Source organism: Rhodnius prolixus, unplaced genomic scaffold (assembly GCF_049639745.1).
Source record: "Rhodnius prolixus isolate KJV_2025 unplaced genomic scaffold, Rpr scaffold_13, whole genome shotgun sequence".
NCBI lineage: Eukaryota > Metazoa > Arthropoda > Insecta > Hemiptera > Reduviidae > Rhodnius > Rhodnius prolixus.
The window spans coordinates 11,887,158-11,901,323 of record NW_027411583.1 but is presented as its reverse complement, the minus strand read 5'-3'; the positions used below and the strand labels follow the sequence as shown (position 1 = coordinate 11,901,323).

At 34.9% G+C, this 14,166-nt stretch overlaps 1 protein-coding gene across 3 annotated transcripts in view; it reads left to right on the top strand.

Moving 5' to 3' along the window:
- Nucleotides 1–14,166, top strand: part of LOC141448148 (uncharacterized) — a 195,160-nt gene that overhangs the window by 143,397 nt on the left and 37,597 nt on the right. For all 3 annotated transcript variants that reach the window (XM_074116270.1, XM_074116271.1, XM_074116272.1), the window contains one exon: nt 3,165–3,286. In XM_074116270.1, coding sequence (XP_073972371.1) covers nt 3,188–3,286 — 99 coding nt within the window. In that variant the 5' untranslated portion in view covers nt 3,165–3,187. The remainder of the gene's footprint in view (nt 1–3,164; nt 3,287–14,166) is intronic.

The following is a 14,166-nucleotide window of genomic DNA, read 5'->3' as shown; positions in this document are numbered from 1 at the left end:
ATATTCGGTACTGGAAATTACAATTTCATTAAAGGAGCTCTATCCCAAAGTTAACCCCCAGCCCGCAAGAAAAAAGAAATGAGAAGACTAAAAAACTGTGGCTGTGTCATGGACACGACCGTGTGTTGTACGTGACTACGTTTACGTAACGGGTTATATTTTCTATAATATAATAATATTATTAAGCAGCGGTAAGTGTTTTCCTTTTGTTAACTTCAATGAGCGCAAACCAATCGACGATCGAACACAATCTATACAGTCCGTTGTCGATGTAGAAGCGATTTCCATCATCCACTTGCATAATTTCAACCGCCCCAGCTGCAGATGTACTGGACACCGTCGTTGATCCGCTCGGCCGCATTCATTCTTTTACGTTCCTAGGCACAGCTTGACTCGGTCATATGGTGTTTTCGTATTACCATTCGATTGTTCTTGAGAAGCCCTTTCCAACCATATACGATCTCTGTATTTGGTTTTGGCTTTTCGACGCGTATAGTCCCGACATTATATATTTTTGTTTTTTTTTTATTCTAACACCTTATTATATTCACTGTCACTATTTTACACTAATGTTTTATATACAATCGATAGATTGTAACGACAGCTGACAATTAAAACTTAAACGAACATCGTAGCTTGTCCGAGTGAAAAGTTATACTAATTGCAAATCTCGATACGCAGCAAAATGATCTCAAAATGGCGGCGCTTCCCCCTCCACCGCGTGCCATGCGTCACAGTCCTCGCTTATCGTAATGAATTCATTGATCCTTTAGCTATCCAGAGGTCTAATTTAATTTTGGATATAGGCGATAGATTCGAAACTATATGCCAAACTGTATCCCCCGATTTTGTTATCATTAGGTTTTTTGGATTGCCTCCATATGATAGCAAAAAAGATGTATTCACGTCAAAACCCCTATAGGATAAACTTACTTCTGGATCGCGTAAATAATAAGTTATACAAAAAACTAAATCGATGATACTGCTCCGGCTTATATGTTAGACCTATCGATTATAGAATTGCTTACAATGATTTATCTTACTCAGTTCATTTTATTCATGTAATGTTCTCAAGTATTTTATTACTTAGTAAGTCAGGGCAAAATATTTTAGTAGCAAAAACTAATCAAAATTGATTTCTTTTCTACGGTAATCTAAAAATAAATAATAGATGATATAGTAGTGAGAGAGGTTATGGCAGGTTAAGGCAGGTTGTGGTGAGGTTATAAGTGTCCTCTGTGTTTGGTGTTTTTTGTATGTGTATGGAATTGTAGCTGACGTCATGGTATCCATTACCCTCGCTTCTCAACCCATATTGTTATATATTGGGTAGGTTCTAGTGTAATAGCGAAGGTTACTCTAGTGTTTCATGACTTTTTAGGTCATCGATCCTTGGTGTACCAAACTAGAATAGGGTTATTTGGACGAAAAGTTTATTTCTCTGACAGTTGAGATTATTCTTACTTCTCTTAACCGTGGAAATATTGGATAAATCAGGTTCAGATCGTTTCTGTTAGTCCATTTAGAATGTTCAATGGACTGGAGTTATCTTCGGAAACACTTATTTGGGAATCGGAAGTTAATTGTCCCCTTTTGTCATCTTGAAGAAGTGGCTACATATCACTTACGAGGAGGATGAACTTGACCTGAAACTATCGTTCAACGAAATCATCTTAGATTTGATGACGTTCATATCATCAAACTTTGGTCTTTCATTAACAATCCTCATCCTAACATAAATTTCACTAAAATGCGAAAACGACAGAACTCTTAGTTTCTTGTGGATGTCACACCAGAAAGACAACAAAGTGTTGGATGAAGGTGTAAAGGAAGGAAGCTACTTCCTGGGGGCGAGAGCTAAGGCAAGCTTCCCTCCATAAATTAGCGCACTTAACTTAAAGGATTTAATTTTTTTTGTGTGTGATTTTTTTTTGCAAAATTGGCTTTAATAAATTTCTTTGAACTTTGTAGATACCGCACAATTTTTTTGAACTTTGTAGACACGATACAATTTCTTTGAACTTTGTAGACACGATACAATTTCTTTGAACTTTGTAAAGACGTTACAATTTCTTTGAACTTTGTTTACAAGTCAAAATTTTTTTGAACTTTGTAAACACGTAACAATTTCTTTGAACTTTGTAGACACGTTACAATTTCTTTGAACTTTGTAAACACCGCACAATTTCTTTGAGCTTTGTAGACATGTTACAATTTCTTTGAACTTTGTAAACACGTTACAATTTCTTTGAACTTTGTAAACACCACACAATTTCTTTGAACTTTATAAACACACCATACACACGTAGTCAATTGCTGCTATCCTTTCAAAGTTAACAAAGTATTTAGTAGCTAAACAAAGTACTTAGTTAAGCAACCTGTACACTAACACCTGTATATGACATTTAATTTGGTCAATTGTGCTTGTGAAAAATTCTTGAGTTGTTAGAGTCAGTCCTCCGGATATGCGGCTCAGCAGTTTGAGTTTTACGTTACTTTCTAAGCAGCTGCTTAGAGATGGTTTGTCATTTGAACTTAAGAACAAAACTTATTTAGTCCTTCCACTTACGTGGTGTTTCTCCATACATCATTGAACTCAGTAGTGTCCTGGGAGGATGTTACGTCATCGTGCTTTCAACAATATGTATTTCTGTTATAATCCAGCATATACTTCAGATTTGATGATGATCGTTAAGCTACTGTCAAGTATCCGGGAGAGTTCTACTGTGCGTCAAAAGTTTGACGTGATTAGTTTCTGTTAACTAGTTAGCGAAATTGATAGTTGTCCGACTTCAGTATGGAATGAACTTAAGTACTAAAATATCTGTACTACAATTATTCCTGTCAGAACTTGTTTTTCCCAGATTTTTGTTTGGGACCTTTATAACTTATTTAATTAAAATTAGATAGTGATAAGTCCAAACCCAGCACCGAAATGGCACTTTATACATCTCTCTCTCTCTCTCACACTCATTTCCGTTATCTCCGGATGATTTCAAAACCTTGTAACACCTAAATTATAGATTTGTAATAATAGTAAGATTTAATCATGTGTTCATGTAACGGAAATGACGTAATATACTAGTTTAGTAATTCGATCTATATGTAGATAAATGTATTGATTAACAGAATGTTAATGGTATGATTTCGAAATGATTTTACAGGCTAAATTTGATGGGAGTGTGCAATGACTGGGCCTGTCCTAGGCCTAGCACTGACTGTCCTGTCGCTACTGGGACTCGCTCTGAATCTCTACATCATCGCCATTGTGGTGCTCACGAAACAGGTCAGTCTTTAAAGCTATAATTATTTATTGTTCATCGTTATTGTTGTTGTTGCTGTTGTTGTGCTATGAATTCTAATCAGCTGATTAATTGTTGCGTTTTTTACTTTATTGTTTTAATCGGATCAGAGTGACGTTAATTATTTGATGATGTAGTATCAGATTGCCTTTCAGTAAGATTTAGTTTAATATCTAGAGAAAAGAAACGGTAAATTTTGGTGGAAGAGAGAACAGCAGAATTTACCAGCGTAATTTACTCAGTTCTGGAAGAGAGGAATAAAGGAATAGAAGGAGTAATTAGAGAAGGAAGAACACCCTCTCAGCCCCTCGCTATTCTAGGCCAATTTTCCACACTCCTTTTGCCGCTTCCCTCTCAACCAAGGGCATTTAGAAGCAGACATTTCTGGTGAAAATTTGGCACGATCACTAAGTCCCTTTCTTAGTAGAGCAAGAAAAACGTTCTTCCCTTAAGGGAAGTAAAATTAGCAAAACTTGAAATCTTCTACAGTATCGATAATAATACGAGGGTTGGCTGAAAAGTAACATGCTTGCAGAGCTTCAAAAAGCGCTCGAGGTAGCATTTACAAGTCACATTTCCCCTTATTACGTATGCGCAGTTTGAACTCGCTGCGAACTAAGCCAGTGTATTTTTAGATGCCGAAGTATGGACACGTGTTCTGGTGCTATGTCACTGCGTGCTGTTATCGACTCTTATATTCTGATAGGGGACGAATCATGGGTCCATCATTACGACACCCAGAAGAGAAAAGCCAGAGCACTGAATATCGGCCGAAAAAGTTCAAAACACAACCGTCCGCAAAACAAAAAAAAATTCTTCTGACTGTGACTTTGGGATACTCACCAAGTTTATGTGACCGATTTTTCCTGAATCCAGAAGCAACGGTAGGTAAATTCTTCTCGGTACGTACAGACTCTAAGAAACCTCCGACGTCGAGTTTGTTGTGTTAGTGGCCAGCTTGGCACCAATAATCTTCTTGCAACATGACAACGCTCGTCCTCACACCTCGCAGAGGCTCCAATTCCACACCCAGTTTGAACCAATTCCACACCCCCCTTATTCCTCGGATCTTGCCCCCCCGCGATTTTTATTTGTTTCCTCTATTCAAGAAAGACCTCAAGGGTAATCACTACTCCTCAGACGATAAGGTGAAGGCAGCTGTCAATTCCTGGATTCAAGAAAAGTCAAAAGAATTCTTCAGTGTCGGAATGGAAATACTTGTTTCACGTCGGGAGAAATGTATAATCGTTATTGGTGACTACATTGAAAAGTAATACATAATTGTGAAGCTTAAGAATTGTACTTTAATATATTTTCGGTCCGAACTTAATAACTCTTTTCTTTCCTTCTCTCCTAGCATGTGTGCGTTACTTTTCAGCCAACCCTCGTATGTTGAAAGAAATCGAACATTCCTTTTTAAATTTAAAAAGAGGTATTGTTCCAGAATTTTATCGATAAATCGATTATTTATTTATAAATTGTGTTTTTATTATGACCTTGAGAAGGGTGAGGAACAAAAAAAAAAAATAGAACAAAATTACTTTTTACTCCAAACAAAAACAGACCTACTTGATTAGGTTCCCTCCCTGGAGGGAGCGCTGAATACTAAGGGCCGAACAACCCTTTTATTAACTCTACTTTTTCGTTGCTCCAAAAATTCCATGATGTAATTCAATTTATTTTCTTTCGTTTACGTATAATTTGATTTAGATGGCATTTGCTAGTGCTGAAGTTACTGTAGGGCGTCTCTTTATAGTTAGTGTAACTTTAAAAGATAATTTTGAGTTTCACTAAGTTTTGAATGTAATCTTGGCGAGAAGTACAGTTACTTCTTTTATGAGATTCTGCAACGCTATCTTATTAAACGCTACGACTTATTTAATCGATGCGATAAATCGATGAGAACCACTTTTATAAAAACTACTTTTTAGGAATACTTCCGGGTGAATATCTGTAAGTTCGCTAGCACAAGAGCAACAACAACAACAAAATAGCGGATATTAAAATGACCTTTGGTAAAATTTTGTAATGAATTATTTTAGTTTAGTATAATATGATGTCAAGGTAAAGTGAGGTCACCCATATAGTAACTGGATACAAATTAATGACGTCACAATAATGATGGCATTGGTTTGGGTTATAGTACACAAGATACCTTCCGGGCGCCACGGATATAACACCCACGTCAAAGTAGCATCACATCAAATATCAGGGTTGGCAACCCTAACCTATAACCTAACACTAGTTTACCCAGCTCGTGCCCCGTTTTGCCATTACTTCCGCCCAAATCGGCCCATCTACGAGATAACGAACCCAGTTTGGTATCACCACTATTTGTTATCATTAAAACAGCCAACTGCATCCTCTTGTAATAATCTCTACTGAAGTATTTGTCTTCTGCTGAGTTAAGTGTGAGGTATTCCATTTTTTTCTGGACAAAATGTTATTAATAACGGGAATGTTTATCCTGTTATTTTGTAACGTGATCTAATTGGCAATAGCGATTTTTTAACAATGTGTACTTCTTTGCTCTTTTCCGGACTCCAGAGGTCCAGGATATTTTACGGAGATATCACAAAAATTCTGGACAAAACTTTCTGGTATAACCTATTGGAGGATTAGGTAAAAAAAACGGAAGTTCCTTGAATCCCTGGAAACCCTAAAGGAAAATCAGATGTCATCGTAAAGGTTGGATGGTCCGATCTCTCAGGCTTACGGAGGAGAACTGCCTGAATCGGAGGAAAAGTGGTTCCATATCCAGGATATGATCAGAGAGGACATCGGATCCCAAACCCCAAATTGTATTACACTAAATATCGGACAAACGATGCCATGCATGTTTAGATTACATTCCTACAATTTATAGATATTTCCCCAGGGAACTGATAAAATAAAATGGGCCGGGAGTCCAATGAATTAGGCGCCGTCTATGGAGATTTGCGTGTTATTACATGAATTTGTCTCCCATTCCACCTCTTAATAACCTCACCCAATCAGATGCCTTGTAACTATAAATATAGCTCTTTTTTTCCTCCTCCAATAAGAAAATCCCGAACACTTTATTGGAATTATCTGTGCCATCTGTAATTGGTAAAGTTTGGTGATTTATTTATTACTGGTTATAGAATTGAAAAATTCATTAATTAAAACAAAAAAATTAATCTTAAAACTTTTTTAAAATCCAGACAGGCAACAGGAAGTAACTATTAATTAGACTTGGTCGTCCGGTTTTTATTCCGACGGACGCAAGTAAACAGCCGAACATAATCACTTCCTCTAACTCTACTGAGACGTGCCGTTCTTGTTTACTGTACTGACATACCACCTGTATAACAGTAAGAATAATATGAGGGACTGAATTTCTAAATTTGAGCAAAATCGGCTCACCGAAAGTGATCACTTTATCGAATAGAAGGTTTTAGTATTACCGGAAGTGGCCACTTTATCGGAATAGAAGGTTTCAGTATTACCGGAAGTGGCCACTTTACCGAATAGAAGGTTTCAGTATTACCGGAAGTGGCCACTTAATTTCCGTCAGCATTGCCCCAGATTATTAGATGAACTAGTTTCTGTACTGGAAAGATAAGGCAATGGACTACAGCATCTTTAGTTCTTATACCAGGCATTTGCATCCTGTTTGCAAAGATTTCTGGTCTTTTTTTTTTTCAAACCACTTCATTTTACCTCTTCGAAAGTGGTGATACTTCCAGGCCAGAAGTGGCACAGCATAATCTCCAGTTTCTCTATCAATATCGCTGAGGGATCTCTTGAGGGTAGTTGGCTCTGTTACACGGACTTACTATACTATTTTTGTACAAATGCATCTGACACAGCGAATACATACCTTTCATCAGCTCCAAACTTATTACATCTTCAAACACGAAATGGATAAATGGACGAAAAAAATAAATGGAGAATTAAGCTGAAGACCCCAAAAAATGCCAGCATCGCCAATACATTCTTCGGCGGATCTCCTGTCTTCTTTAAAAACAATCGCCTCTTCCATACAAGTGACCTGGTGCGCTGATTTTGGACTGTCCATAGACCATCGACTAATGTGGAATCCATAGACTGGACTTAGAATACAAGTCATGAAAAAACGGGCCACTTTTGTTGTTTACCAACTTCTTGGACGAAGATTTAAAGTACCGACGGAACTGAAAAAAAGACTTAAACGCAACTCTGTAGTCAAATCTGTGTGGACCTTCGAACTCTGAACCCCAGGGTTCAGCTAAAAGGACGATACAGACATTATAATCGAAAATACTAAACATCGATCTAGACATTCTTTCCACAAAACAGCTGACCAAGGGAAAATATCAGAAATATCAGGCAAAAAAAAAAAAAAAGTAGCGTATTATTTTTCTTACAAAATGGTAGTTTCAAGATAATTACGTCACTTAAACTGCGGAAGGGGAAACTGTCTTTAGTGCCCCACCACATTTTTTTGGTATTTTATTTACTAACAAAAAAGTAAAATGGCGTTCAGCAGAATTAGGTGCCCAAATCTAATAAAAAAGAAAAAGAAAAGAAAAGAAGCTGCGTAATTAATCCACCAATTATATTAAGGGGCGGGGTCTTTTATGAAAGTCCTAAAGAGCCATTAAAACTCGGCAGATTATCAATCAATTAAATGTAAAACGATTATAACTTTTTAATTAAACAATAAAATGAAATAAATTATCTTCTTTTTCTTTTTACTGATTTATTAATTCTAAAAGTTTGCGGAGAAAACTTGGAGGTTTCAATTTTCAGGATGGTGGTTATCTTCTTCGAGCTTTTTAAAGGACCTTTATTTTTCTGGTCTAAAAGCACCAGTGGATTAGTGAAAGTTTATAAAACCGTACATTAAACTGAAATGATACACAAAACCCTAAAATGAATATTTTAAAAAAAACTATACTAATAAAACTTAATAGTTCTACGCCTGCGCAGTATTTACGAAATTTATAAAAAAAAAAGCTATATTAAAAAAAAAAAAAGTTCCAGAAAAATGAGAACAAAATTTCAGTTTACTGGTACTTCCGGTACCAGAATTTTCGACAAAGACAGTAAATAGGCCTTAAATTCGAATTTTAGACCCAAAATCAGAAATTTTACTCAAAAAGGTCCTTTCTATAAATATTTACGAAATAGAAATAACCACCAAGGTCACACGATAGCCGAACGGTTAAGAGGCGAGACCTGCAATGCTAATATGTATTGTTGGTTTAGTGGGTTCGATTCCCGGTCTTTAGGCCTTGGATTTTTATTTAATGGTTAAATAAAAGATAATTTATAGTTAAGTATGTTTGTTAGTCGCCTCCGTCCACGACACCTAATTTGGTAGATGGTCGTTAAGCCTGCCTGAAAAAATAGGCGATTACTTTACTTTTTTACTTTACTTTAGAAGTAACCACCATGAGTATAATGTATGCCCAAGAAAAAACATTGGATTAATTTTCTCAAAGAAGTGGAAAAATAACATTCAGTAAAGTGTTGTTACATCCGGTGTTGAGAGATTTTGATCGCCGCAGATCCATTGTGTGGTCCAATCTAAAGAGTTTCAGCTTCCTGCAATTTTCACGCAAACTTTTTTCACACTTAAGGGGCCTTAAGATGGAAATTTGTGATGAAAACTAAAAAAATCGGAATATTGACATGATCGATATTTCTAGGACAAGGAAAGAAAAAAAAATTATTGGTTTTGAACGTAAATTGATGAGCTAGCGATATTTTACTGGAAGATTAGTCAAAGCGATCGTAGAGAGCGTTTTCAAGCGAAAGATGACGTAAAAACGATGTTTTTTTCCCCCATAGAGATACTGTTCTAGTAACATTTACCACTAGAAAGCATGGCATCTAACTTAAGTAAATTTTAAGTTCATATAGAATCAATTCTAAATGTTGAACTTGATTTCCCCAAAATAAACGTACACATTAGGGTGGGTCAAAAAAATCGACTATTTTTTTTTTTACAAGTGCAACGGAAAAATGGGTTCCTAGACACCTTAAAAAAATTCCCACCAAATATGAGCTCTTAATTTTGAAGGGAAGATCCTCCGCATCGCAGTTTTTCATTTTTTTTTTAGTCCAATAGAAAAAAATTCATACCTCTCTATTAATTGACTGTACAAAAAAATGTTTCGAATGAATTTTGTAGGAAATTTAATGCTCTACAAAAAAGGTACCTTATATTTTTTTCGTAAACCTCGCCATTTGAAAGATATAAAGGATTTAATTTTGATTATTTTATGACAAATTCCATTTTTGTTTATGAATTTTATAACTCGACAATAAATGACTTTTACGAAATGCAAAATACCAATTTTTGTTGGAAATTAACTGCTCTATAAAAATGGTTTCTTATGTTTTGGCGATAAAATTAACCGTTCAAAAGATATTCATCATCAAACTTTCATGTGTACGGATTTTAAAAGTTTTTGATTAGATATTCGAAAAATTTCAATTTAATTTATAAATTTCATTTCTTGTCATTAATATAAGTATTATTTGAGTTTTATTTTCAAAATTATCAAAATTTTTCTTCATTTATTCTAAACATTTTAGTTTTAATCATTAGAAATCACGAGATCCTAGGGAAAATTTCTTCTCTAGAGAATTTTTGTTTCGTATTTTATTTCATCTGTTTGAATTGTGAACTTTGAACTAGCACCACCTACTTTTTACTTCATCATTATGTTGTCGTTGGTTTGTATACATTTATTTCTACAGCATTTTTAGTGTTTCCAAAATTTATGGTCTTGTATATGTGATCGATCGATTAATTATTTACAAATATTGTGGTTACTACGTGAATTAACTTGATATTTATCGAAAATATGGATAAAGAAATTCATTTGATCGGAAAACTTGTGCAAAAACTTTCAGAACGTAAGTTACCAACAGTGAAAGAGGTTATGAGTGTTTTTTTTCATCAGCTCAAAGTTTTGAAATGTTCTGTCAAACAAAGTGCCAAAAATGCAGCTGATCAAGTTATTGAATTATGGAAAAACAACCAGATTCCGACTAGTGAATCGACTAGTGTAATAAAAAAAATTCTTCGCTATCATAATCGATGGTTGAAATTGCAAAAATCTTTTGCGCGAAAAAAATCATCAGGACGATGCAAAAATGAAATAAAATTTCAGAACGAACTTAAAGCATTATTTGATATTGTCGATAATAAATCGAGACAAATATACTTAAACATAAATAAAAACTTAAAAAATATTTTGACGTTTCTCAATCGATAACAACTAAAATTCGTGTAAATTTTCTTAAAAATCATAAATTAAATTGAAATTTTTCGAATATCTAATCAAAAACTTTTAAAATCCGTACACATGAAAGTTTGATGATGAATATCTTTTGAACGGTTAATTTTATCGCCAAAACATAAGAAACCATTTTTATAGAGCAGTTAATTTCCAACAAAAATTGGTATTTTGCATTTCGTAAAAGTCATTTATTGTCGAGTTATAAAATTCATAAACAAAAATGGAATTTGTCATAAAATAATCAAAATTAAATCCTTTATATCTTTCAAATGGCGAGGTTTACGAAAAAAATATAAGGTACCTTTTTTGTAGAGCATTAAATTTCCTACAAAATTCATTCGAAACATTTTTTTGTACAGTCAATTAATGGAAAGGTATGAATTTTTTTCTATTGGACTAAAAAAAAAATGAAAAACTGCGATGCGGAGGATCTTCCCTTCAAAATTAAGAGCTCATATTTGGTGGGAATTTTTTTAAGGTGTCTAGGAACCCATTTTTCCGTTGCACTTGTAAAAAAAAAAATTGTCGATTTTTTTGACCCACCCTAGTACACATTTTATTGATGACGCAATAAAAAGTATAAAATAATTAGTAGTCTCTAGATCAACTTCCTAAGTGAGTTCAAGTTTGAATAGGTCGAGAAAGCCATTCCCAAAACTCCCACTGTCTCCTAGATAGCAGCACTGACCCTTTCTCCTCGTATCACTTATTAAATATACCATTATAGCCCCAACCTATCTAGCCTGGCGGCACTTGTTTGTCCTTTGGCTCTTTAAATTTTCAAACTAACTTGTCTTGTTGTTTTTTCCATCTTTTTTCAATGATTTTCTTCTTTTTTTTTGCAATTCCAAAAATAAGAGTTTTTCTTATTAAAGTAAATAATAAAAAAGTATTTGTAGTGAAATTATTGCCTATTTTTATGTTTAAATTTCGTAGAAGTGAAAGGTAGTATCCATTTCTATTAAAACGTCTCTTATTCTTCCATCGTTAAAAAATATTTTAAGTAGGATCAACTACGTAGATCAAAGAAAACTATTGGTATTTACATACATAGATTAGTTTTTAAAGAAAATCGTGAGCTCCATTTTCTAAAGAATCCCCCAGCGGTTAGGTTAGCAAAGCTAAGAAGTATTGAGGTACTGGGTTCGATTCCCCGTCTTGACCTTGGATTTTTTTTTTTTTTTTTTTAATGGTTAATATGAGAAATTTAGTGTAAAATTCATTCTCCATGGAATTCCAGAGCACCTAATTTGATTTGCCAGTTGAACGAATAGCGTACCTGAAAATAATAGCCGATTTCGATGGAATCGCTTCATTGAAGTCGTATTTTTGGAAGTGCACAGGTCAACAAACCCTGTATGGCTACCTCTGGGAAAGAAGCTAGAGGTTGATGGGTGTCGCTTTTGCTTACAAACCTTCCACCTTAATCTTGAATTAACGCAGCCAAAGACGCAAACCGTATTTTCACAGTTATTATAAGATATTATTATCATTGTAGAAATTTATTAACAACCGGTCGAAAACCAGGCCATTATTGATAAGATACGTCTTACAAAAACTTGACCACTCTTGAGTTACAAAATCCGGTGTTCACCATCTTGAAAGTTCTTTATAAAAAAAAATACTTGTGTTCTCCAGAGTAAACCATTAACAGGAATAATCCTCCCTTAAGTAGTAATTAATAACAACAGAGAATTACACAGTTTTTCATAGGAAACATGGAGTTTACAGACACAACGTGAATACGCATGTATGTTCGCACATACGAACACACATTCTCCTACCATCATCCTTTATCATCACCCTTGCCTCCTATCTAGTGTTTTGTTTTCAAGGCATCTTTCTTTTCTTTTTTTTTGTTTCTTTTCAAGTCTTTGTTAGGTTTGAATTTAGTGAGAGAGACAGGGATATAGATGAGGGTGAGAACATAAGAAGACATGGGTTGGTTAGTTTTGTTTCACAATACCACCGCACCAGAGTGTGGGAGCGTGTGTGTGCCAGTAGTTGTACACGCAATACCACTAACACAATGATGGTGGCGGTCTCTTTACGACATTGTCCCTTCCAGCAGCGCTCTCTACTCCCAAATTCACCTCTTAGTGAACAGAGAGCTCCATTAAAAACTGTTCTCCGTATCTTTGTGTGTTCATTTCCTTTGTCTCGTATATATATCAGGGCTGGTAGAGCTGCTACTTTACAGTTTTTAGTCGTATCTAGAGTAAGGGATTCTTGTAGTTCTTCTTTTAAGGCTACTTCCGGCCAACTTTTCTTTTTTTTGCTCTTATTAAAGAAACTTCCTGTTTCTGGAGTAACTCTGCCAGAATATACATTATTTTTATGCTAGGTTGAGAAAAATCTAGCTATAAAAAAACTTACCTAATCATCATATTTGAGCTCTTTGGAAAAGCTCGACCACTATAAAGTACTGGGATGTTAAAAAAAGAGGAGCTCTTTGCATGTTTTAATTGAGTAATAAAAAATAATAATAAAACTTCCTACTTTATTCTTCAAAGTATAACCCACTGTAATTAAAACCATCTTTGTGCCCCTATTATTCAATACCACTTTGGTTTTTACCACTTAGCCGTCGAGAAACACAATTATTCACAACTTCATTTACAATTGCCTTAATTTCATTGGATAACCTTAAAAAAAACAAACTATATGGAATTATCAGGATAGAGCCAACTCTGAAGGAGCTCGTTTTGTTTACATTTGTCTTTACACAATCTGGCCCACTAGACTTCTTGCCAACCATAATAAATAACCTCCCAAATATTTGTTAACAATTTTCTACGTAAACAAAATATTAAGTTCTATATTAGTAGAATAAGTAGCTCAGATTACTTACTTCACTAACATGGAGATGATAGATTGTCAAAATAATAGACTAATACATAAATAGATTACATGTAATGCGGTAAAAAATAAGTTAAATATGAGTGTAGGATGGTCCTAAATAAGTCTAGTGAGTCACCAACATGGTTAAATGTGAGTGTAAAGTAGTCCTATGTAAGTCTAGTGAGTCGTCAACATGGTTAAATGTGAGTGTAAGATAGTCCTTATTAGGTGTAGGGGTAGTGAACCCCCCACAACTCATCCACTCTAGCCAGAGGGAGAGAGTCAGCCTGGGCTGACTCTCTCCCTCTGGCTAGAGTGGATGAGTTGTGGGGGGTTCACTACCCCTACATTAGGTCTAGTGAGCCACTAACATGGTTAAATGTGAGTGTAAGATAGTCCTATATAAGTGACTCGCCAACATGGTTAAATATGAGTGTAAGGTAGTTCTATAAAAGTCTAGTGAATAGTCAAAATGGTTAAATATGAGTGTAAGATAGTCCTTTATAGGTCTAGTGAGTAGCCAACATGGTTAAATATGAGTGTATGATGGTCCTTTATAGGTCTAGTGAGTCACCAACATGGTTAAATGTAATGTAGAAATTGCATGTATGTTTACAGAAATTGCCACTAGAGTTCTCCATCAGCTGGAGTCTAAAGTAGGTTTACCGCCTATATAATGGCGGCTTACAAGTCTACAATATTCCCATTTCTCTTTTATCTATTTCACGATTAAACAACACAAATTCTCTACTTTTAGGTTTCTG